The 26,450-nt window shown below is 50.1% G+C and overlaps 1 protein-coding gene across 7 annotated transcripts in view; it reads left to right on the top strand.

Moving 5' to 3' along the window:
* Positions 1-26,450, top strand: part of INPP4B (inositol polyphosphate-4-phosphatase type II B) — a 707,856-nt gene that overhangs the window by 444,240 nt on the left and 237,166 nt on the right. For 6 of the 7 annotated variants that reach the window (XM_041758016.1, XM_041758014.1, XM_041758011.1 and 3 more), the window contains 2 exons: positions 15,274-15,324; positions 22,297-22,376. In XM_041758016.1, coding sequence (XP_041613950.1) covers positions 15,274-15,324; positions 22,297-22,376 — 131 coding nt within the window. Of the gene's footprint in view, positions 1-15,273; positions 15,325-21,467; positions 21,952-22,296; positions 22,377-26,450 lie in introns of those variants that run through there. The other variant, XM_041758017.1, reaches the window with a different exon arrangement.

Here is a 26,450-nt window from a genome sequence, read left to right as displayed (position 1 = left end):
ACTTGAGTTTGCTCAGTTGGAACACATTCTCTAAATTCCTTAATGGAAGATTTCCCTAAGAGTCTTGACTCTAGTCTAGAAGTCCCGGGAATAAATGTCTATTTATGGACCAGAGGATGTGCTGACAACCTCAGGTTTTTTCCGCTCTGCGGCGCGTCGGGTGAACATACTTTCCTGAGCATTTTGCTGCGTAACGTGGCCTGTGGCCTGTGAAGACCCACAATCAAAGACGCCAAAGATAGAGAAGATTTTGAAGCATCCAGTGCTGGCTGCCAGGGCACTTCGAACTGACCCCGGAGCCCGGACGTGTCATGAGACCAGAGTCTCCGGGTGCTTCTGCCGCTTTCCCATGACCAAAGTTTCCATTGATTTTAAAAGAATTTCTCAGCAGCCGCCGAGAGTCGGATTGAACAGATAGTGCTCTCAGGCAGGCAGTGGGGTCCTGCCGAGTCTAAAATTAATTAAAGTCACTGCTTTCTGGGACGTGGTCTTACCCCTGAGATACGAGACTAAAGATGGTTTCATCTTCGAGTTACCGGTTGGAGTGCAGCTGCCTTGCGCTGCTTCTTTAGAGGTGGGTCCCTGAGCTCCCGTGGGCCGGCTCCCAGTCTGCACCCCTGGCGCCCGTGCTGTGCTGACCCCCCCCTGCCCCCGTGGCCCCCGTGACCCCCGTGACCCCCGCCCCGCACCCTGGGGGCTACAAGGCCAGGGGACCTCATCCCGCAGAAGCCACCGATTCGGGTGGGTCGCTTTCAGGTGGGCTAGGCCAGGGCCTGGCTCCGAGGGGGTGCGGGGTCGCCAGGGGCCCGTCCAGCCCGGGGCATCCGGCTGCCCGCCGACCCTTTTCTCGCCCGGGGTCCCACCTGCTGTGTGTAATAGGGCGCACCCCGGTCGGCGGGGGGGTTCGGCCGCTGCACCTTGGTGACACCGCGGGAGGGGCTGCTCCCAGAGGTGAATAGGACGGTTGATAAGAAGGGCTTGTGCAGGCGTCCCTTGTTTCTCGTGTTCCTGGGAATGGATTTGGCTTCGTGCACTTAGTTTTAAGTAGCTTCCTCTCAGATTTTTTGAGCCCCTTCGTTACAGTTTAGCCCCCCTCGTTAGGCCTGGGGCAGCAGGAACATTAAATACAAACTTACTTTAAGCACACAACATGCACCGTATTCCAGTTGTTAAGGATTTTTAACTGTTGGGGCACCCCGGGGGCTCAGCAGGTGAGCGTCTGTCTGCCTTCGGCCCAGGTCATGACCCCAGGGTCCCGGGATCGAGACTCTGCATTGGGCTCCCTGCAGGGAGCCTGCTTCTCCCTCTGCCTGGGTCTCTGCCTTTCTCTCTGTGTCTCTCATGAATAAATAAGTAAAATCTTTAAAAAAAAAAAGGGGGGGGGAAATGGCAAAGCTGGCTCCCACATGCTGCGGCTCCAGTGCAGTTGTACAACGTGCCACACGCTAACTTAAAAAACCCAGAATTGGATTTCTAATGTGTATTTCAAGGCAGGCCCAGGGATGTGCACAGCTGTATCCACCTAGAAAGATGCTTTTCAGAAGTCCTGCCAAATGGTCCTTTGTGCTGGAAAAGGGAGGTTTTGCTTAAAAATTAAAGGTGCTGTTCTTCTCTTTTCCCGTCTTCTGTCCGCGCGTCATTATTTGCCACCGGGCCTTTGAATCACCGCGGGCTGATACGGCTCAAATGCCAAGAGACAACAAGGACGATCTTTTCCAATTTCTGCCGTCACAGGTGCTTGCCGGAAGCGCTGAATCCATCCATAAACCTTCTTTTTTGTTGTTGTTGTTAATTTTTTAAAATTTTTATTTATTTTTTTCATAAACCTTCTTATTCATAGAAGCATCTTCAGTAATTATAATTCTGTTATCTTCAGTTTATTCATAATTTTTTTTTTCGGGGAACTGAGTTCCCTCGGGCGTTACAGTGCCAGGCCTTTTCTGGATATTCTCGTATTTCAGCCTCCGTGCTATCCTTCAATATGATGTAAATACGATATAACTGGCACAACATTTATTGTTCAGCGCTAAATTTGTTTAAATGACTATTCGTCCACAAATATCCTTACGACAAGTCGAGCATCGTTATCCTCATAGATGACTGTAACCGTATACCCAGGAGATTTATACAGCATCTTTCTCTGTCGGTACCAAAGTGCTTTCTATAAATATTGGGAACGAAATTAATGGCTTGAGGCTACCCCGTGGTTATCCTCCTAAACCCTGCGAACCCAGCTGGACCTATACTCCGGAAAACGTAGAATAGTGGTAATAAAACTCTACCTGGCCAGCGACTCCTGGTTGTTCATCCTTTCCATTTGGACCCGCAGTCTGCTCTCTGCACGGAATCAGCGTAATACTCTCAAAGCAGGAAAAAGATCACACGAGTCCTGGGGCTCAAAACCCTGCGAGAAACTAGTGATTTCAGGAGATTTACAACTGCAGCCCTGCCTTTCTCTGACTCTACCTCCCGTTTCTTTCCCGGGCTGCCCTTCTCCTCTCTCTCTCTCTCTCTCTCTTTTTCTCTCTCTGTCTCTCAGCTGATTGCTCTTCTTTATTTTTTTTTATTATTTTTAATTTTTATTTGGGTTTTGATCAAAGTCACCAGCTCCCACCGCCGTAGGCCAAGTGTCCCCATCCAGCTATCCCATTATTCCATCACCCTGGGTCCCTGTCGTTCAAACCTGCTACTTTATCCGGTTTGGGGTTTCCTATCTCTTGTCGATGCTGGAATAGACGTCCAACAAGTGGCCGCTCTGTGTTTGCAGCCGTATTCCTCAATCTTTAGGATGACCTAAGACCGACGTATGCAAAGGTGTGTGGAGGCTGGTAAGAGCAAGACACGCTCGGGGAACTGCAGTGACTTCAGAGGCTGCCCTAGGGCACGTCCATCACATCCATCTCTGAGCGAGACTGCAGAAAATAGAAAAAAAAAAAAAAACCTGCTTAAAAATAGTAAGTCTGACCTTGCAGACATGAAAGGCGAATCCCAAATTTTGAAGATCATCAGTAGCAGGGTCTATCAGGCTTTCGGCTTCAAGGCCTGCGTGTGCTCTCGGATGCTGGGAATCCCAGAGGGCTTTTATGGGAGTCACCGACGACAGACGTCAAGTCCCCGCGTCGTGCTCCTGAAGCTCGGGTAATGTTGGGTGTCGGCTGCACCCGCATAAAAGCATCGAATCAGTCAAACACAGACCAGCTTTAACGAAGGGGACTATGGATTCTTGCCACTTTAGAAATCAAAACTTAGAAAATTAATTGAGGGGATCTCTGGGTGGCTCGGCGGTTTGGCGCCTGCCTTCAGCCCAGGGCGTGACCCTGGGGTCCCGGGATTGAGTCCCGCATCGGGCTCCCTGCATGGAGCCTGCTTCTCCCTCTGCCTGTGTCTCTGCCTCTCTCTCTCTCTCTCTCTGTGTGTGTCTATCATAAATAAATAAATCTTAAAAAAACAAGAAAATTGATAAAATTTATAGACCTTTATAAACGTATTGCAAATAGCAAACAATAAACCTCCCACAGACCCGCGTACATAACGCGTGTCCTGGCAGTGGCTGCAGTCTGGAGAGCTAAGGGAGCATCCTGAGCACTGGCATGGCTCTTCCACTTTGCACATCCCTCCAGCGTCCAGTTACTAGTCGTGGAATCACCTTTCTCGTAGGCGCCCGTGCTCGTGAGAGGAGAGAAGAAAAGGGGAAAGGGAGCTTAGAGTTATTATGGGAATGGTTAGGCCTTGCAGATCCTCGGTCGCAGCACACTGGAGAACTGCTGCTCGATGGTTTGGATGCGACCTGACCCGCGGGCGGGCGCTGTGTCCTGGCTCCTCCTGTCGTGTCCAGGATGCGGCGGGCGTGCACCTGCCTTCCGGGAGCAGAAGGCGCCCTCGGCTTCACCAGATGGTGTTCCCGACCTCGTGGCTCCATCTTCCTACGGGAGCATCCGTACGCAGGTCACGACTTCCCCGGCGGAGTTCACGGCGCTGGGCTGGGCACTTCCGTGCGGTAGACTCGGGGCGCTCTGCAGCCGTGCGCCTTTGGGAGGCCTCCCCCCACTCCGTCCCGGTTCCCCCGCGGCGGGGACGGTGAGCTTTCCTTCCACCTCCCATCGTGTTTTGTGTAGGGGACCCGGGGCGTGAGTTTCGCCCAAGGTGCGGCCACGGGAGACGGGGCGAAGGCCGCGGTTGTGGAATTCCGCGGGGGGTGCAGGCTAGCCCGGGCCCCCCCTCCTGCGGGTGCGCAGGCACTTAGGGTTGGGCCCGACGGGTGCGGCTGTAAGGGGGCGCCTGGCGCGATGAGCACCGGGTGTTGGTGCTGCTGGCGGTCCCTGCCGCCGCATCGTGCGCTCACCCCGTGTTGGCTACTGGAGTTTCATTAAAAAAAAAACAAAAACAAAAACAAAAACAAAAAAAAACCCCAAAAAACAAACAAAACAAAACAAAACAAAACAACCAACATTGAGCCTCCCGTCTCAGGTGGGGCGATCGAGCCCCGTGCTGGGCTCTGGACGTGGGACCTGCTTTTGATTCTCGTTCCCCGGCTACCAGAAGTGTGAGCCTCAGTTTCCTCATAGGGTTGTTTTAGGGTTAAATGGAAAGGGAAAGCACTGATGGAACGTTCTGCGTGACCGAGCCACGTCAGCCAAGGGGCCCTGGCATCAGCATTTCGGAAGCCGCCTCAGGTGGTTCCCACGGCCGGCGGCGCCGGGTCCCAGGGCCTTGGCCGCTCCGGCGACATTCAGCGGGGAGGAAGCCAGGGTGGTGGAGCCGCAGAGGGGCTGACATCACCCCGGATGATGCCCGGGACAGGGCCGGCTTCCCGGGGCCTCTCGGGGCCCTTCCCCTGGGCCTGCCCCGTGGTTGCTCAGCTGTGCACACGCTCCGGCTGAGCTCAGAAATCCGTCCATCCTTACCCGGGGCTCGGTGATTGCCTCTGGGGGGTTACAGAAACCGGGGCTGTGCGTGGCCTCCCGAAATACCGAGCGGAGCACAGGAGTTTGTTTCAGGGCCACCTGCAGATCACCTAGGCTTGCAGCGCGGGAACTAATGACTTCGGCGAGCGGCACATGCGTCTACACCTGCCGTGTCCGCGGTACGTCCCTGGTGGCTGTGCGGTGGCCCCCGCCGTGCTCTGCTGGGCCGCTAGGGCGTCGCGAGCCTGTGTCCCAGCCTGGTGATGTGATGTGATGAATTGCGTTTCTCTTCCCCGAGGCCACTAGGGTCTTGGCCTTTGGAACTGGCACGAGGCAGCCCCGGGGAAGACAGCGATGGACGCCGTCGGGGCGTGGAGGCCGCAGCCTGGGGGCCCCGGAACCCTTGGAAGTCCCATCTGCCAAAAATTATAGTCGTAATAAAGTCTGATCTTCAGGCTGCTGTTGAAGTGACCGTAAGCAAATGAATCTGGTTTTCTGAAACTGAGTGTCCTTACCTGTAAAAGGGGCAAAGCAATGATAATACAATACAGGATTAGGGGATTGCAAGAGGTGATAAGGTGTAGGTGGCCCGGAGGCCCCCGAGGTCTGGCTGGCAGGTCCTGGTCCCCTGGTGGGGAGGAGCGGAGGCCATCCCGTTCCAGGGGAGGAGGTCTCCAGGGGGTCGCGGGCTTCCCCGTGCAACCCGCCACAGAGCCTCGGGCCTCATGGCTTTCCCACTTTTCCACCCGACAGCATGGCTCTTGCTGCGTCTTGGGGAGCAGAGAGGACGGGCCGTGGGGGGCGGCGGTGGAGGGGCCGCTGCGGGTGTGGGCTGTGTGGACGCTGCAGCGTGTGTAGATGCAACTGTGGGAGCCGAGTCCTCCCCCACCCAGGGCCCCGCGTCCTCCTCCTCCCACCCCCCCAAGTCCTACCACCCTGCACATCCCCCTCCCCACCAGCCTGCCTGCTCCAGCAGGTGCCCCAGGTCAGCAGGGGGGCGGGCACCCCAACGCCTCCTAGACAGCAGCCGGCCTGCTCCCACAGGTGCCCCGGGTCGGCAGGGGGGCACCCCGACCCCCCTAGACAGCAGCCGGCCTGCTCCCGCAGGTGCCCCGGGTCGGCAGGGGGGCACCCCGACCCCCCTAGACAGCAGCCGGCCTGCTCCCACAGGTGTCCCGGGTCAGCAGGCAGGCACAGAAGCGCCCTGTAAACCCAGGCTGTGGACGAGGGGGAGCCTGTTGGCGCAGCGCTCTCAGGAGCCCCGGTTTCCTCCTGGGGCATTGGCGGATTCCTGGATCCCACAAGCAAGCAGGTGGAGGTCTTCGCCCTCACGGCTGCCCCTCGCCCCCCGCACGGCTGCCCCCCGCCCCCCGTGCTCCCGTGGGAGGAAGTAAGGGACCCGCAGTCGGTTGTCAGCCTCTGTGAACGCCTTTCCACGGAAGACACTCCCTGAATTCTGTGCTTGGCCGTGGGCTGGGAAGTGGCTAGAGTCCCCCAGGGAGCCACGAAGCCTCCCAGGGCGTCAGGGGGCTGCACAAGGGGGACATGGCAGAGAAGCCCGGGGGCTGCCCCGGGGGGACTAGGGCCCTCCAGCCACCAGCTCAGCAGGTTCTGCGTCACCCGCCGTGGCAGGGGCACCAAGAGGCCAGCACATGCCCTGGGGTCTCTGCGCGGCTGAAGTGACAGGTTTGGGGAGCAAAGGGGCTCTGAGTCCCAGGGCGCTGCCCCCAGAGCCATGTGCCCGACGGTGCAGCGAGGGGCTCCGAGTGAGCAGCCCCGCAGAGACCCCACGCGGGCCCGAGTGCCGTCGGCTGGGCCAGGGACGCGCCACCGCAACTCCTGGGTCAAAGGCCCCGGTGGGGTGGGCTCCACCCGTCTGCAGCGGGGTAGACTCGGTGTCCCTGCTCACTGGCTACCGCGGCCTCAGCCAGCTGCCACACGCTGTGCGGCTTCCACAGCAGAAGTATTTCTTGAGGCAGAGGAATCCAGAAGTTGAAGACCCAGGTGTTGGCAGGGCTGGCTTCTTCCGAGGCCTCCCTGCTTGCCCTGCAGACGGCCACCCTCCTGCAGGCTCTGAGCATGGTCCCTTTGGGTCACACCCTGCTGCCTCTTGGTGGCCTTATCAGGCCCAACCACGTTGCGTCAGGGCCCCCACTCATGGCTTCGTCTTAGCTTGATCGCCCCATCTGCAGATACGATCACGTTCTGAGGTTCTGGTGGTTAGGGCTGTGACGCGCACCTTTGAGACTCGGGGTGGGGGTGGGGGCGGCGATGAAAGGGTGAGAGAAGTGGAGACGCAGCCCACCACCCTGAGTCTCACAATTCCAGCCAAGCTCTGTCCCAGATCAGTCCTTGACTTGACGGTGAGAGCAACCCTTTCTCCATCTGCATAAGAAACAGAAGGGCATCTCTGATAGAAAACATTATCTGGAGCTTTTAAGGATGCTTGACATTTAAAAAAAAACCAATACCAGATACCTTCATAACCGGAAGAACAAGCCCTGTTCCTTATCTCAAGCATGTTTTTGTGCAAACGAATGTCTGCCATTCTCATCCCTGACCTGTTTCACTCATGAGCACTCTCCTAGACCAGAGCTTCTCAGACGTGAACGTGCATGTGAATCACTTGGGAGCTTCAGTAAAACGAAGGCTGCGATTCCATATGTTTGAGGTGAGCCTGAGACCCTGCGTTTCTATAGCAAGTCTGTAAGGGGCGGTCCTCAGGCCGTCCTGACCAGCCGCAGGCCAGTAGGAAGTGAGGTATGGACGCTGACGTGCACAAAACATCCCCTAACTTAGACCAGTAGCCCTTAACTTAGACCAGTAGCCCTTTACTTAGACCAGTAGCCCTTAACTTAGACCAGTAGCCCTAACTTAGACCAGTAGCCCTTAACTTAGACCAGTAGCCCTTTACTTAGACCAGTAGCCCTTAACTTAGACCAGTAGCCCTAACTTAGACCAGTAGCCCTTAACTTAGACCAGTAGCCCTTAACTTAGACCAGTAGCCCTTAACTTAGACCAGAAGCCCTTTACTTAGACCAGTAGAGCCTAACTTAGACCAGTAGCCCTTAACCTAGACCAGTAGCACCTAACTTAGACCAGTAGCCCTTAACCTAGACCAGTAGCCCTTAACCTAGACCAGTAGCCTTTAACCTAGACCAGTAGCCCTTAACCTAGACCAGTAGCCCCTAACTTAGACCAGTAGCCCCTAACTTAGACCAGTAGCCCTTAACCTAGACCAGTAGCCTTTAACCTAGACCAGTAGCCCTTAACTTAGACCAGTAGCCCCTAACTTAGACCAGTAGCCCTTAACCTAGACCAGTAGCCTTTAACCTAGACCAGTAGCCCTTAACTTAGACCAGTAGCCCTTAACCTAGACCAGTAGCCCCTAACTTAGACCAGTAGCCCTTAACCTAGACCAGTAGCCCCTAACTTAGACCAGTAACCCTTAACCTAGACCAGTAGCCCCTAACTTAGACCAGTAGCCCCTAACTTAGACCAGTAGCCCTTAACCTAGACCAGTAGCCTTTAACCTAGACCAGTAGCCCTTAACCTAGACCAGTAGCCCCTAACTTAGACCAGTAGCCCCTAACTTAGACCAGTAGCCCCTAACCTAGACCAGTAGCCCTTAACTTAGAGCAGTAGCCCTTAATGTTGTGCATTGGAATTAAGTGGAGAGGGAGCCTTAATAATTACACATGCCAAGACCCTTCCGTCAGAGATTCCGATTTAATTATTTTAGAATGTGGCCTGGAAACTGGCACTAAAAAATATTCCGGGGGATTGTCATGTGCCGTGGAGATTAAGAACAATTGGCTTTAGGATTAAAGTACTTCCCCTCCCCCCGCCCCCTTAAAAACAGTCCTGGACCTATTTGACCTTTTGTACCAGGCTACTTTCTGTCCAAAAATAGATACTAATAATCACCCGTCTACAAAAGAATTAGGTTTAATCATTGTTGATAATTGGAGGAGTTTTCCTCAGGGATTTTTTTTATCACTTGGAGCGGAATAATGGAATCGTTGCTCTTCATAGAATAAGAACGTGATTTCCATTTTTGCCAGACTCCTCTCCACTCCCCATGGCGTCTCAGGCTCAGCCCAGGTCTTTCATTAACCTGTTTGGAGCCTGTGGGCAGGTGAATTTGCAACATTATCTCTCGAACACTGATCAGTAAGATAGTGAGCTGGAGGTGGAACAGGTCCAGGGAGAAAATGTAGATGCGCCCCTCAGGGATATTTCCTATAACTTTTTCACATCACAGAGGTGGTTCTTCTAGGTTCACACTAAGATCCCTTCCATCTCCAGGGTTCTAGGGTGTGAACCCTTCAGTTTGTACATAGATCATTATTTTCTATCCACAACAAAAATTAAAGAGTTGGAAAATCAATATCTAAGAGCAGCTGCTAAGTCTCTGACGATTGAAGATGATACGTCCCAATTCTGTGTTCTGACCCTCGCCGCGTTGTCATTATTACCTATGGCCGAGGAACCCCGCGTCTTCTTAATCTCTGAGATTGCCCGTGTTGATAAGAGTCACTGGACCATAATCCCTAGTGAAGGCGAGTCTGCTGACATTGAAAGACTGAACTAGGATCTAATAGGAGCTATTTGGCTTTATTTCTTCGTAGCCATAAGTGGAATCCAAATTTTTATTTAAAATAAATGGAGGAGGACACCTGGGGGGCTCAGTGGTTGAGCGTCTGCCTTCAGCCCAGGGCGTGACCCCGGGGTCCTGGAATCGAGTCCCGCATGGGGCTCCCTGCATGGAGCCTGCTTCTCCCTCTGCCTGGGTCTCTGCCTCTGTGTCTTTCTCTCTTTCTCTCTCTCTCATGGATAAATAAATAAAACCTTAAAAACAATAAAATAAGAGGAGGGTCTAAGTTACACTGGCTGCCGAAACAAATGTAAAGATCCAAACTTCAGTGTTTTAGCGCAGCGGCAGTTTAGGACTGACCCTCGGGGTGGGCAGGTTTCTGCCATGGCCCCAGGCCCGCTGCCCCAGGTCGCACACATTCTGCGGAGTCCTGGGCCGTACCCCTGGGACTGGGCCCCGTTACATGGCACAGTCGCCTCAGAAAGGGGGTTATCTGGGGAGAGTCTGTCCTAAAGAGGTCACCCTTCAAACGAGGGTGGGTCCTGAAGCCGGAGATCTGCAGTGTGGGCGGATTTGGAGCAAAGTAGATTCTCTGTGCTGGATCTGTGCCATCCGCCCTGCCTCCAGCCGAGCTCCTCCGGGCGAGAGCTGCTCCTGCTTCGCCTCACGGTGAGCAGATGGTCTCACCGCACGAGGCCCGGCCGTGGGACCCTGGCGCGTGGAGTCGGGGCATCGTGGCCTCCCTTTCTCTGGGTCTGGATGCTCAGGGATGGCTGGCGCGAGGCCGCGCTGCTGCCTCAGTGTCACTCACCGACGAGGAGTACAGCAGGCCCCCGCCCCTACTCTCCGGCAGCCGCGCCTGTGCTCCCCGTGCCCCCCGTGCCCCCTGCTCCCCGTGCTCCCCGTGCTCCCCGTGCCCCCCATGCTCCTCGTGCTCCCCGTGCCCCCCATGCTCCTCGTGCTCCCCGTGCTCCCCATGCCCCCCGTGCCCCCCGTGCTCCTCGTGCCCCCCGTGCCCCCCGTGCCCCCCGTGCCCCCCATGCTCCTTGTGCTCCCCGTGCCCCCCATGCTCCTCGTGCTCCCCGTGTCCCCTGTGCTCCCCGTGCCCCCCGTAGCAAGGCTACTCTAGGGGGACTGTATTACTGTATTACTGTATTATACCCCCCTGTATTACTCTAGGGGGGTCGGGCCGCGGATGAGAGCGTTGCAGAGCTCCGTTCACCCGTTGCTCGGAGCCATTAAAGCTTACGAACTAGTCTACGGGGATATCATGAAAGATTGAGTATAAGTCACTATATGTTACCGGGTATTTGGGGTTTTTTTTCTTTTTCTAGGTAAATGTAGTATCTCGATGTTTGAGCGTATGAAAAATAAAAAGGATTGAATTGGTTTTACGAGAAACTTAAACTTTCAAGACGGAATATATAATCTACATCATCCTTTCTATTACGTGATCTTTCTTTATTTGATATCCTAAAAGTCTGGACAAGAGGAAGTTATAAGGACTTGAAATGTGTAGTCAGACAGACATTCCACATTCCAGGAAGGACAAGGAGGGGCATGATAAAGAAAACCAGGGAGGAAGATTGCTAATAAGACCCAAAAAGGGAAAATGAATTCCCGAGGAAGGCCAGTAAATCTCAGGAGGCGTGACATGCCCATGAGCGGGAGTGTTCCAGGTGTCGCAGTGCCGGCCGCTCTTCATCCCTTCCTCATCGGGAGGCCTCATCTAAATCAGCCCAAGGTTTTGTTTTTGTTTCTTGTTGTTGTTCCTTCAGTGACATATTCCTTCAGTTTTCCCTATCCCCTGTCTCCATCTTCCTCTTTTTCCTGTCCCCTCCTTCCTCTTCTCTTCTTCTCCTTTCTTTTTCTCCCATCCCCCCTCATTTCCTCTCTTTCTTCTTCCCTCTTCTCTCACTCCCCCCTTCCTTCCTAAGAAAAGGAGGTTATCTGGGGAGAGTCTGTCCTAATGAGGTAACCCTCAGTGTCAGGTGCTGTTCCAAGTGCTGGAGAGATGTGCTGCAGCGACCTATGAGGTCTACCATTAACTGTACGCTAAAGATAACTAACATAAAGACGAAAGGCAACTGGCATAGAGAAGCTAAGTAATTCTTCCACTGCGACCCAGGGCAGAGCTGGGATGCCGCGGGGGGCTCTGAGAGTGTCACTCCTCTACCCAAGGGTCTTTCCTGACTTCCCGTTGCCTATGCATTGCCTAAAGCTCCAGTTCTATAACATGACGGACAGCAAATGGCCACAAACTCTCTTCCCAACATATTTAACTCTTTCCATTCCCCTGATGACCCTCATGTTATGGTATAAATACTCTTTTCCAAACACGAATAGCCTTTAACAACCTCGTGACACGTGCCTTTTATGCAACACCCTGTTTGCTTTGTCATGATCTCCCTTGCCTAAAACTCCTACTCATCCTTCAATACCCAGACTATTTCTTTGTGAAGTCTCTGCTGACATTCGCAGTCTGAATTAGTTACTCCTTACTCTGAATGCCCGTAGAAAAGTGCTCACATTTCCATAAAGCCTGTGTTAAATCATACTGAGTTTATTCATATATTTGTCCCACCCACTAGACTCTGAAGTCTCAAAGAGAAGGAATGGGACCTTATTTTCTGGTAAATCCAGTACTCGCCACCTACTGTGTGTTCACTGTAAGGAGGGATATATATTATGCAAGAGAAAGCATCATCAGTGTAGAGCCGATACACCGTAACATTCGTACCATTGACCTTAAATATAAAAGTTTCAGGCCTATGTGTAAAACTCTTTTAAACAAATGTTTCATATGGAAATCTGACTTCATAAAATTCAAAACTGGTTTACAGTTTTGTTTATCAATTCCTCTAACTCAGGAACTCTGCTAGTGTCTTTTTTTTTTTTTTTTTTTTTTTTTTAGGATTTTATTTATTTATTCATGAGACAGAGAGAGAGAGGCAGAGACACAGGCAGAGGGAGAAGCAGGCTCCCTGCAGGGATCCCGATGCAGGACTGGATCCCAGGACCCCAGGGTCACACCCCAGGCCGAACGCAGACGCTCAACCACTGAGCCCCCCAGGCGTCCCTCTGCTAGTGTTTTAAACATGCCCTGATTTGGGAAAATGTGACACACATTTTTAAAAATACTTCTGCTATGTAAAGGGAAGTTCATTCTTTTTCCTCTCTCTCTCTCTCTCTCTCTCTCCTTCACACATGTACACACATTGGAAATGGCAAACTAGTCCATGGATGTATTAAGATTTTTTCACAGTGCAGAACTTTAGATTAAGAATATTTATTTTTCTGTAACAATTTATTTATATTTCTAAGGAATATATGTTCTGCTAAGACCAATATCAATTTAACGACCACACTGCAGTAATTGTGAATATTATACTACCTTTTTCAATATTATATCCGACATTGGATCAACACAACGTCGTATCATTACGTTATTTTGATATGTGTGTATATAAAGTATATGTATGTCTCCACACGCCTCATGCAGTCCTGTATATGTTGACCTCCACCAGGGTCTGACTTCTTTCTCTGTATTTCTAAATTCAAGCGTTTCCCTTTGGCTGATGTTATTTGGATGTCAGATATTTTCTTAAAAGGATGCATAAGCAAATATATACGTGTGTGAATATATTCACTGTATATATATGTATAGTAGGCATTTATATATGTGCACTATATACGTATAGTGTACAGCATATATATATATACACTTTATATATGTCCCCTATATGTATCGTGTGTGAATGTGCATACAGTAGCCCCCCCTAATTCATGAGGATACTCCTAAGACCCCCAGGAGATGCCGGAAGCCACAGATAATACCAAATCCTACGTATACCGTGTTTTTTCCTATACAAACGTGCCTATCCTGGAGTTTAATTGATAAATTAAGAGTTTAACCATAACTAATAATAAGATAGAACAATTATAACAATGCACTGCAATGAAAGTGATGGGCATGTGGTCTCTCTCTCTGTCTATAAATATCTTACTGTATTGTGCTCACCCTTCTCATGATGATGTCTGTGTGCTGAGATACGGTGAGGGGCATGACGTAGCGTCACGCCGGCATTGACCTTCTTTCTGACCTTAAGGTGCGTCATGAGGATGATCCTCTGCTTCCTCAAAGGGCGGTTGACTGTGGGTAATAATGAGCCCGTGGAAAGTGAAGCTGTGGATAAGGGGGAGGACTGTCTGCGTCCGTATATGTAGAGAGACGCAGAGACGGAGAGTTAACGGTCTCTGTGTGTGCCGTGGTGGGTGCGTGTGTGAGGGAAAGAGGGCGAGACCCTATACGTGCGCACGCCGTACGGCCCGCTGGTCTCCTGCTAATACGGAGGCTCCTCGTCCTCCGAGGCCAGCTGATGGTTTCCAGCTCGTGAGTCGGAGCGGGACACCCGAACGTCCCGGACCTGAGAACGTTCACGCGCTGGGGCCCTGAGCCGGTGGGCGCTCTGTCGTGAATCCTGAGCTGAGTGCCTTCTGCACGCACGTGGTGGTGCTCACTCTGTTGGGGTCTGCCCCGTCATTCACGCTGTGCTCTGGTGAACAGTGCTGAGCCGTCAGGACCGACAGACTGTGCCAGCGACGGTGTTGGGTCTGCCCCGCAGACACAAGGGAAGAGCATCATGCAGTTTCCCCCCGCCCAAGCGCTCTGCACGGAGGCGGACACCGTGTGGAAGGGTAGTCGGCCCGGAGGAACTGGTTCAACCTTCGTGGCACCCCGAGCAGTGTTCCAGGTGTCCCCCCACCTGGGGGATGGACCAGGTAGGGTCGGGCATGTGGGGACTGAAAGCACCCGCAGAGAGTGCCAGTCGTAAGCGGCCGTGTTGCTCCTCCGTCGGGACCGGGGCCGAATGACCCCGAGGACGCCGATCCGTCGTGTCCGGGCTCGTCTCCCCTTCCGTCCTGCTTTCCCTCTGCAATCCAGGTAAACAGCTCGCCTGTCCGCTGCTCCGCGTTCCCAATCCTGACTGCAAATTAGGATCTACTGGATTCAGGCTTCATGTGTTTCTTGCTCCTACTGGCTCTTTCCTAAGTGAGAAAGATCGTTGTGATTTCTTTTCATTTGAAACATTTTTTTCCTTAAATGGAGACGCATCGACTGGGCTGCACGTTAGACCTCATGCCCGGGGCCGGGCGGGCAGGAGCAGCCGGGGCCTGCGAGGTCCCCGGGAGCGCCCGGCGGAGATGTGCATCCGCTGCTCATCTCAGGGGCTGAGGCTTCCGGGAGCACCTGCAAACCTAGGAAGAGCTTCCCCGGCGGCTCTTTGTTTTACCCTATTTCCCTCTCCCCCCACTTGAGAATTAGTTTCCAAATGAATTTCGGTCATGGTATCTGACAGTTTGGCCCAGACCCCCCAAGCGGGAGGGGTGGCCTGTAAAGACGGCGGGTTCGCTGCCCGTTTGGAGGGAGGCTCTTCGTGGGGAGGGCATGGAAGGGCCCTCCCCAAAGCAGCTCCTCCCTGGACTGTCGAAGGGCGAGGGTGAAGGGGATTCCCTACGGCGCGGCTGTGTCTGTGTTAGACGCGGGGCCAGGGAGGCTGCAGAGTCGTGTCTACGCAGGCGAATCGGGCGCTGAGCAAGTGTAACCGGCGGTGCCAGGCGCTGCAGCAGGTGCTCCAAGGTGCTGCAGTCGTGGTGACCCCGGGCTATGGCCATGGCCACGGCGGACCGTGGCACCCAGCACTGGGAGGGGCTGCTGGCCCTGCGTCCTGTTTCGAAATCACACAGAAAATGTTTGGTTTTTCTCTGTAGGTTCGAACCAGTGTCCTGCCTGAACACCAGGATCCCCCGCCGGAGGCCGGGGTAAGTGTTTCCCATGTTCAAAGGGGCACACGCGTCACTCCCAAGGTCATCGGGTGGGTGTCCGCCCCTGTGCCGTGTGGCAGCTAATGACACGGGGCTGCGGGGGGCACTTCTTGGGGCGCCGGCCGCCTCGGGCCCCTCGGGGAGCCCCGACCCGGCCTCCGGCAGTGCCCACAAGGGAACCCGCCTTCACCTTCGTGGCCGACAGGCAAGTCTGCAGTGGCCCTGCCCGGGCTGACGAGCGACGGACGCCCTGCGTGGTCCGGCCGGGGAGCAGGCGGGGGGTCGGCAGGTGCAGGCTGCGCCGCCCGGGGGGACAGGGGGCACCTGCGGCCCCGGGTCCGCCCCATTGGCAGTCTGTGGGAATTGCGAGGGCAGCAGGAGACACTGTGCGGTCGGCCTAGGCCTGGGCGGGGGCCATCCCCGGCGAGGGCCCCTGGGCTGCGCACGATGAAGGAGCCTGGACCCAGTTGGGCTAAGGAGGCCGAGGGCCCCTGGGACTGCTGCTTGAGCGTCTGCCCGCCCTGCTCAGGTCGTGACCCTGGCCCTGGTCCCTGCTGGGGGGCTGCGTCTCCCTCTGCACCCCCCCCTTGTGGGCACACTCGCTCTCTCTCCCTCTCTCTCTCTCTCTCTCTCTCTCTATTTCTCTTGCTTGCTCACTCATTGTCTCAAATAAGTACATAAAATCTTCCCCAAAAAAGCTGTTATAACGAGGCCAGGGCCCTGAGCCACCCGAAGGGACTTGCAAGTCCCCAGTGATGCTCGGGCGCCAGTGCTCCCCCCCCCGGGGTGCGTACGGCCACCCAGGAGGCCCCGCCCCTTTTTTTTCTGATACCTTTTTTCACTGTGACTAGTTCCTGTGTCTTCTTTCCCTTCCTACGTGATGGGAACCTGTTGTGACCATGTCTGTTAGAGTTGACGGTGAAGGAAAAGTACGTGGGCTGTGAAAAAGGGCCTGTCCTCTGGGTGGCCGTAGGAGATGCTGTATATTGACCTAGTGCTGTCAACTTTAGCTCTTCAAAGACCTTTCAAACTTATACCACAGTTCCTGTATGCAGTTTTATGAGAAGAGGTCAATTTATTATTGATATATTCATTTAACCTCTAAACAGGCACTTTTCAATGAAAATATTATGATTGCCACAAATGTGTGCCATATATCTTAAATTTTCTAGTAGTCCGTGCTTTTATTTTTTTATTTTATTTTTATTTTTCATTTTATTTTATTTTATTTTTATTTTTTATTTTATTTTTATTTTTATTTTATTTCATTTTTAATTTAATTTTATTTTTTATTTTATTTTATTTTATTTTTATTTATTTTATTTTATTTATTTTTATTTTTTATTTTATTTTATTTTTTATTTTATTTTATTTTATTTATTTTTTTTTATTTTATTTTATTTTTTATTTTATTTTACTTTATTTTATTTTAATTTTTTTATTTTATTTTATTTATTTTTATTTTTATTTTATTTTATTTTATTTTATTTTATTTTTTATTTTATTTTTATTTTATTTTTATTTTTATTTTTATTTTTATTTTTCATTTTATTTTATTTTATTATTTTATTTTATTTTATATTTTATTTTATTTTTATTTTTATTCTATTTTTATTTTATTTTATTTTATTTATTTTATTTTATTTATTTTATTTTATTTTATTTATTTTATTTTATTTTATTTATTTTATTTTTATTTTCTTTTAATCCGTGCTTTTAAAAAATTAAAAAGAATCAGGCAAAATTAATTTTAATATTTTGTTAAAGTCAATATGTACAAAATATAATCAGGTCAAGGAATTATATATGCTAATTCATAATTAGCATGAATAATGAATTATTTCACACCCTTTTTTTTCATGCCATGTTGTATAAATTTGACGTGTATTTGATGCATACAGCACACCTCAAGTCAGTCGCCACAAGCCTAGTGCTCCAAACAATGACTCCCCACTGGATGGTACAGCTCTAGATAGCGCTTGGAAAAGCTTAGGAGGCTCTTGAAATTGTGGCGTAAAGGAACCCTAAGCTCTGATTAAGGCTTTGTGAGATGAATACAGGTGACGAGGCTCGGCCGCGGCTCGGCCTGCCCACGGCAAGGAGTACGGGGCTGCGGTCTTCTGGCTCCTTGTGCAGCGCGGCTCAGCCGGGGAGCGTGGAGAGCCTTCTGCAGAGAGATGCGCAACCCCAGTGAGCGTCCTCCACCCTGTGACTTGCTCAGAGCCCCCGCGGGGCTGGTGGGATCAACTGCGTGTCACTCTGTAGGGAGAGCACATCGGGATTGGGGCAGACGCCCCAGTGTTGGTCGCCTGCTTGATGTCACTCTCCAGCCAGGTGAGTGAGTGAAACTGCAGGAAGCAATCCAGGGACTGTCTGCGTTGGCTGCTTGCACCAGAATGATCACGGCGGGGGGCGGGGGGGCACTCACGAGCTAGCGGAAAGGTCAGAGCCACGTGCTGCACAGGCAGAGAGCGCCTGGCGGAGGGAAAGGGAGCGGCCGCCTGTCCTGGAAATACAGCCCGGCGTAATGGGGACAAGGGACGCCGGATTGGAAAGCAAGAAACCCTGATTCCAACTTGGCCTCTGCACATTAGCTGGTTCTGGAGCCACGTGCAAGCGGCTAAGTCCTTGCACTTGCACGAGCTAAGTGCTTTGCTCACTTTGATTCTCAGGACCACAACTCTGAGAAGGATGGGGTTCCCGCCTGCGCCTTTCCTCGTACCGCGGTCAGGCCTGGGGATGGTGTAGGGACTCCTTCCAGACCACAGACGTGTGACGACAAACAGGGCCTGCCAGTCCCCGCTGGGGACAGCCAGTCCGGGGGCCGGGAGGAGTGATTTAATGGCCCAGATTTCCATTTTCTGGACAGAATAACATTTAACATGACACTCCAGACCTCTGAGCTCCAACTTCACTGAGACTCTAATTTTTCTGTTGTTGTTGTTCGTCTTTCAAATTTTTCCACTGATATTAGAGCTTCCAGTTTAAAACCTTTACGACGAGAATGTTAGAAACAGCCCCGAAGAAGAGCTGGAAAGGCTCGTTCCTTGAGTTGTGTCTGAAATATAAAAATCTTCGAAAAACCTCTCTCAAATGTTATGGTTATGTCTACAGTGACAGCAAAGATATAAAATAGCTTTAGATTAAGTTATTCTCTTACATTAGCCTTAGTGTGCTCTTTTCCCTCCGTGGGGACTTAGGTTTCAGCGACAGAGACTGTTTCCCTCTGATTCATTCTTTTTACAGGAGGCCAGTGAATATTCATGCAAATGAATGAGATGTTTTATTTATATTGAGGTGAAGCAAATCCCTAAACACATGCTAGAAAGTAAATATACAGGCAAGTTCCACCGTTAGTGACGCAGTGCGGAACGGTTAGACGCGGTCTTTGTGGGTTTCACCAATGCACTTTATTTGTATAATGAATAAGATCATATTTATACCTAAATAACACCTCCTCTGGTTTGACATGTTTTTAATAATGTCATTATGTAAATTAGTCTTTAACAAGTTGAGTGGTTTCTGCAGACCCTCTTATCCTTTGCGATGAGGCATGTCGCTGCCAGTGATGATGGAAAGTCTGACTCGGGGGCCTTGCCCTAGGCCCGCTGCGAGCACCCAGATGGAGGCAGGAGGCGTGCCACGCGACCCCGCTGTCCTGGGCACCGGGCTTGGCTCTGCGGTGGACAGCCCAGGACATTCAGGGGCTGAGGTCCCGACTCTACAAGCAGCTGTGCCTCGTGCTGTGTGTGTTGCTCATGTTTGAAAATAGCCACTCCACCTGTCCCTCCCTGCGACATTCCAGTCTGCGGCATCTGCCACTTTCATGGATGAAAAGGCCTCAGTCACAGTCGTGACATGTGCACTCTGTTCTGTGAATCCCCAAAACCATCCATACCTTCGAAATCTCAAAAGGCGGAGAGAAAATACTGTGAGATTTTGAGGCATCATGAAGTCTCTATGAGTTCAGAGCTTCCTTCGAGCGAGGAGAAAGGGTGAGGAGTAGGAGTTTAAAACCCAATAATCAGGGAAAGAGGAAGCAAGAGAGACATCTGTTTAGACACCAGAGGCTACGGCGAGCTTTGCGGCAATGACACACAGTCCAGTCCGCACACAAAAGTCGTTTTGATTTCCTATGTTTATTTATTTTATTTTATTTTATTTTATTTTATTTTATTTTATTTTATTTTATTTTATTTTTATTTATTTTATTTTATTTTATTTTTATTTGTTTTATTTTATATTTTATTTTATTATTTGTTTTATTTTAAATTTTATTATATTATTTTATTTTATTTGTTTTATTTTTTATTTTATTTTATTTTTTTAAAGTTTTTTTTTTATTTTTATTTATTTATGATAGTCACAGAGAGAGAGAGAGAGAGAGGCAGAGACACAGGCAGAGGGAGAAGCAGGCTCCATGCACCGGGAGCCTGATGTGGGACTCGATCCCGGGTCTCCAGGATCGCGCCCTGGGCCAAAGGCAAGCGCCAAACCACTGCGCCACCCAGGGATCCCTATTTGTTTTATTTTATATTTTATTTTATTTTATTTTATATTTTATTTTATTATTTTATTTTATTATTTTATATTTTATTTTATTTTATTTTATATTTTATTTTATTATTTTATTTGTTTTATTTTATATTTTATTTTATTTGTTTTATTTTATATTTTATTTTATTATTATTTTATTTTATTTTATTTTATTTTATTTTATTTTATTTTATTTTATTTTATTTTATTTATTTTTTTATTACATATTCTTTTTGATTGCAGTTCAATTTGGCAACATACAGCATAACACCCAGTGCTCATCCCATCAAGTTTCCCACGTTTCAGCGAACCATAGCACTTGGTAGATGCCTGCAGAGAGAACCTTCTAACATCCATCTCCACCACGGCGACGGGCTGACACGCTAGGTTTGATGCCAGTCGTTCATTCCTTCTCTGTCAGCGGGTGTTTATCACATGGCCTACTACGCGCTGGGCCGTCGGAGTCTGTGGGAACACAAAGGAAGGCTCCTTGTGGGGCTTCAGATCTCAGTTATTTTCAAGGGAGTTACACAATAAGCAAGTATACGTATTTTATTATTTTATTTTTTTAATATTTATTTATTCACGAGAATACACAGAGAGGAGAGAGAGAGAGGCAGAGACACAGGCAGAGGGAGAAGCAGGCTCCGTGCAGGGAGCCTGACGTGGGACTCGGTCCCGGGTCTCCAGGATCACACCCTGGGCTGCAGGCAGCGCTAAACCGCTGCGCCACCCGGGCTGCCCAAGTATACATATTTTAATATATATTTTAATTTGACTTAAATAGACATATGTATGTCATATGGTGGTGAGTGCCAGTAAAGAAAAATACAACAGGACAAGAAATAGAGAAAAGCAGAGTGGATAGCTGGGGAAGGGGTGCTCCTGACGATGTTCTGGGAACATCCTCCATCCATCCTGTCTCTGAGGAAGCGTCATTCATGCCTTGGTCCAGCCGGGTCGTTCCCAGGCTCTTCTCTGCCCTTTGCTGGAAAGTCACCCTAAATTCCTTCACGCTTGGTTCATGGAGCGCTTGCACCGCCTTTCCGGTCTTGACTCCCACACATTGACGTCTCATCAGAGCTTTTTTCCCCCAAAGAGTATTTTCACCTGATGTCCTTCGCCTGGTAATTTAGCCCCATAATAGTCTCCTGGCTTCGGCGAGGTGGTGTCTAGGCTCTTCGGGTTTCCAGTTAGTGTATTGGGTTTATGCTTCCTAGTGCAAGCATCTCCAACTTTAGAACTGGGTCATATGTCAGATGCTCGCCTTTAGGTTTCTTGAAAAAAAAAATTCTAAATTGGAAAGGGGGAGAAAAATTTGGACCCGAAGCTTTTTTTTTTTATTTTTTATTTATTTTTTATTCCTTAAGCTTAACAGCTGTGAAGTGTGGCTGCAGCCTTTTTTTGTACAAAATAACTGCACAGTCTTCCCTGAATCGTCCCCGGGCTCCTCAAGCCCAGGCTCTCGATCCGGTGCACACCTGCAACAAATAGAATTGCTTGAGGATAGAATTTTCTAGAAGATGTAGTGTTGACTTCTTGTGAAGCATCACAGTGTGTTGGGCAGCAGTGGCCTGGATGGTCTGGGTTTGATAGGTTCGTGGTCGCTTCCAGACCTTGAGGGGGAAACGAGAAATACTATTTATGGTGGACCGTAGCATCGTGACTTTAAATCAGAAGCAGCCGGGAATATTAAAGAGGGACAAAGATCTACATCCTGGAAGAGGAAAACCAATTTGGAGTTTTATTCTTTACATCACGAGTCCGCGAGCGTAGAGGGGAGATATTCATAGATAGTCCCCGGCCAGTGTGATAGGTCAAGAAAGCAATTTTAGAAAATGTGACCGACAAGTACCTCTCTCTCCCGTGTGCTGGGCTGAAATCGTCCCCTGCTCGTGTAGAAACGACAAAAGGAAACAAATGCTCTCCGGCGTCGCCGTGATGGGGAGCAGCACAGCGTTTCTATTTATAACTTGCACAAGAGTCCCACATAAAAATAGCTGCAGCCAACAGAGTTGCTTATATGTGGAGTCCAAGGGCGCTGCCCCAGGGGCTTGGGGACTTGTGATCGGGACGGCGGCGGCTCCGGTAAATATATCAAAAGTCTGTCATCCGTCCTCGGCCTCGGTTTCGGCGCGGAAGAAAGTCAGTTTGCAGGGAGGTCCTGGCCGCTGGATCTGGTGATTTCCCAGGCCGCCGGCCTCTCTGCTTTTAATGACAAGGAAGCCCGGGCACCCCTGGGCTTGCACCCCTGGGCTCCCCCCCGGAGGAGGACGTGCCACTGCGCCTCCGTCGGGGTGACTGTGTCTCTGCCCGGGAAATACTCGCAGGCGACCGGGCTCGGCGCTTCCTTCTCGGGGCGTTGGTAGGGTCGGTGCGACGGCGACGGCGAGCACTCGCAGCTAACGGGAGCCTGTGCCTTCTTGTTTCCAGCGCAGCTTCCTGGGCTATGCCAGCTTCACCGTTGGGGAGCTACTGAGGTCCAAGGAGCAGCTGCTCGCCCTCAGCCTGAGGTGGGTCTCGTCTGTCTGTCTGTGTGTCTGTCCGCAGAAGTGCTGTCGGGTGAGTAGCCTGGGCCTCTGGCTGAGACCTCGGGGCGGGAGGTCCGGCTCTCGCAGCCGCTTAGAGGTCACCCGGGCCGGCCCGTGGTCTCCGCGGCTGCAGGCCCAGCGAAGCAGCGATCGTTCATCCAACTTCACGGTGAAGTTCACGGCCCGTCGTCGGGGAGACCTACACGGTCCCCAAAGTGCCCAGGTGCTTTGGTGCGAGCAACCGAAATGATGAGCATGCTGTTAAATATTTTTTTTTTTCTGCTACTTGTTAAAATGTCACTTTTTAAGCCAAGCAAGGTTCTAGGTTTGGAATATGTTTGCAGGTGGGTGAGTTGATTATTCTCCTTTTTTAAATATTTTTTTTTCTGCTACTTATTAAAATGTCACTTTCTAAGCCAAGCAAGGTTCTAGGTTTGGAATATGTTTGCAGGTGGGTGAGTTGAGTAGTTGATTATTCTCTTTTTTTTTTTTTTAAGCTCATTCGGTTGCTCTTCTGTTACATGTAAGACATAAGTTAAAACAGACTCCTAAAGAAAAACAAAAAACAAAAACAAAACAAAACAAAACAAATACAAAAAAAAAAAAAAAAAGCAGACTCCTAGTGAAGCAGGCAGTAGATCCCAGGTAATTTTGAGTGCAAATATGATTTATTTTGACATAGAAGACGAGACAGCGATCTTTAGGAAGTCATACAGTGTTTTAATGCCAATAAGAGTATGAAATAGAATAAACTGTTTTTGAGCTTCATTATGAATCCCAAACAACCGTGTGCCGTCTTCTTTTTTTTTATTTTTATTTTTTATTTATTTTTTTATTTTTTATTTTTTATTTTTATTTTTTATTTATTTATTTTTTCATCTTCTGACGGAGTAGTCACAGCTATGATCTTGTGCCTGTGAAGATCACCACCTCGTGATACTTGCGTAGTATGATAAAGTACGAAAACCGTAGAGAACCCCGTTTGTGAGTCTCAATAAGTTGTTCTCTTGATGGGACGTGGAGACACCCCCGGGGAAGAGACGGGCGCTCGCCCTGCACCTTGCCCCCCATCGAGGACCCCTCGCGACCCACTCATTTGAGCAGACACCGTGGCGATGCTGGCACCTGCACTGCTGGCTGGTATTTCCTGATCCTTACGTCTTTGCATTTTGACTTAAGGGGGGGTATAAGGTGATTCAAAGCAGCTCGTGTTCATACAGAAAGATCAGTGTTGATGGGTTCTAATGAGGCCTTTATCCTCATTTTCCGCTACGTCTCTTAAATATCTGTCGCGTGTTACTGTTGCTGCTGTTGCTGTCGTCCTATCTTATTCGGGAAGAATCGTAAATCCTTCATAGTTGCATGGTGTCATTCCCAATGAGACTTGCTGTGGTTACGTTCAGCTGGAAGTCTGCGTCGGCTGAGAAGTCTAGCTATATCCGTGTCGCCGATACTCTGGAAAATAAGTGTCAGCGCCCAGCGTGGGGGTGAGCTCTGAGCGGAGCGCCCCGTGCTCATGATACGTGGGGCCCAGCACTAAGCTGACTTAGAGGCCAGGCGTGTTCCAGGTAAGATGCGCCGCATCCCTCCCGCTGCTCACGCGCAAGCTGTCGCGTCCGTTATGTCGTAGCCACGTTAGTGCCGCACGTGTAGACCCAGGAATCAGGGCAACGCGAGTTCTCAGTGAAATGAAAATCAGTCGACACCTACGATGCCTTGGTGGCAGAGTGGGAGCCGGAGGGTCAGATTCAGAGTCCTACCTGTGGTGAGCAGACAGGAACGTGATTATTTCGGGTTTGGGTGCAATCAGCAGGAATGTGGTTATTTCCGGTTTGGGTGCAATCAGTAGGAATCTCCCCTTTTGATTTTTAAGACCTCTGCCTAATGCTTATTTGATTCTACAAAAGGAAAACAAGTTCAGCAACAGAGAATTCAGTTTTCTCCCAAAATATCTTTTTTTTTTTTTTTTTGACTGATTCTGAAATCAGGGAGGTGGGCGTGTAGGATATTCTTCTTTCCCTCCCTTTTCCTTCTTTTTCTTTCTTTTTAAAGATTTTATTTATTTATTCATGAGACAGAGAGAGAGAGAGGGACAGAGACACAGGCAGAGGGAGAAGCAGGCTCCATGCAGGGAGCCGGATGTGGGACTCAATCCTGGGACCCAGGGTCTCGCCCTGGGCTGAAGGCAGGCGCTAAACCATTGAGACACTCAGGGATCTCTCCCTTTTCCTTCTTTGCCAGAATTGTGGGTTTCTCTCCCCATTAACCGGACATGTCGCAGACTTACCACTGCCTTTTGGTCTCTGACCCTCGAGGCTGTCTGCTTCAGGCGTGACTCCTCCCCCCGCCCTGGCCCCCCGGGAGCCTCTGAGGTCTTGTCCTGGGAGAGCATTCTGTTAGGGAGAAGAAGCATTTTTGTGTTGTTTTGGTTGTTTGTTATGTTTTGGTTTGAATGTTGCTTTGCACTGATAACATCTGCATTTCCTTCCTTTTAGATTCCAGGCAGTATTTCTTTTCTTTTTTTTTCCCCAGCATTATCTCTTAAGAGGTTTATTTATTTGTTTCAGAGAGAGAGGGAGAGGAGAGAGTGCGTGGGGGGGGGGGTGCGGACAGAGGGAGAGGGAGGGAGAGAACCTCAAGCAGGCTCCCGCTGAGCACAGAGTCCCACGCAGGGCCCGATCCCAGGACCTGACCTGGGCTGAAATCAGGAGTCAGACGCTCCACTGACCGAGCCCCCCAGGCGCCCACCCCACCATTATCTTTAAAGCAATAGAAATCTCAGGTTTCTGTGAAACAAATGCACAGAAACAGGGTACATTTGGCGTGAACGTTCTTTGTGGTGAGCTTCCCAAGAACCTGTGTGGTTTTGTGTCCGTTGTCCCTTTGGATTGTTTCTTACCAGGAAACTCCAATCCCAGAACTCTCCAGCTAGCTGCACGGAGCGCCATAGTTTTCATGTGGCCACGATGTCGTTTGCGCTTTGACCTGGGGTTTTTTTTTTTATAAATTTATTTTTTATTGATGTTCAATTTGCCAACATATAGAATAACACCCAGTGCTCATCCCGTCAAGTGTCCCCCTCAGTGCCCGTCTTTTTAACAGAATTTGGAGTTGAATTCTCCGCCCCATCCCCGCATGAGATTTAAAGGGGGCAAGAAGTCTGTGTCTTATTTATAGATGTGGACTCAAATTTCATGAAATAGCATGTAGCCCGTTTTTAAAGTCGTTGGATAAGATCTATTTGCATGCATTAGAGACAATGCCTCCCACGCATCAGGTGGTCCTGCTCATGCAACGCGTCTTCATTTAGACACATAGCTGCTCACTTCCCATCTGAGCACTCCAGCATCCCGACTGAACCTGGTGTCTTTGCTTGGTACTCACCCTTTTCCTTTTTTTAAGATTTTATTTATTTATTCATGAGAGACAGAGAGATAAGCAGAGACCCAGGCAGAGGGAGAAGCAGGCTCCATGCGGGGGGCTCGATGCAGAATTTGATCCCAGGACCCTGGGGTCACGCCCTGGGCCAAAGGCAGAGCTAAACCACTGAGCCACCTGGGGACCCCCTCACCCTTTTACTTTTGTGTTCTAAGTTATCCTTTCTTGCTATTTTACATTTGGTAGTTCCTCTCTCCTCTGACTTCTTTTAGATCTGAATTATATTTTCTGTTCTTGTTCCCTGATTTGTCACCGTATCTTCCTGACTTTCAGGGTAAGGTCCCTGTAGAGAGGCTTACAAATGTAGGCATGAAAGACAGTGGATACGGGACACCCGGGTGGCTCAGCGGTTGAGCGTCTGCCTTTGGCCCAGGGTGTGATCCTGGAGTCCTGAGATCGAGTCACACGTCTGGCTCCTTGCATGGAGCCTGCTTCTCCCTCTGCCTGGGTCTCTGCATCTCTCTGTGTCTCTCATGAATAAATAGATAAAATCTTTAAAAAATTAAAAAAAAAAGAAAGACAGTGGATAATCGTAAAATAATAGTAAGAAGGAGGAGGAGAAGAGGAAGGTTCTAGTGCCTTATGCTCTGATAAGTGCATTAGAGAGATTGCCTCACT

This window comes from Vulpes lagopus, chromosome 6 (assembly GCF_018345385.1).
Source record: "Vulpes lagopus strain Blue_001 chromosome 6, ASM1834538v1, whole genome shotgun sequence".
NCBI lineage: Eukaryota > Metazoa > Chordata > Mammalia > Carnivora > Canidae > Vulpes > Vulpes lagopus.
The sequence above is the reverse complement of the archived record's forward strand: the minus strand, read 5'-3'. Positions and strand labels throughout refer to the sequence as shown.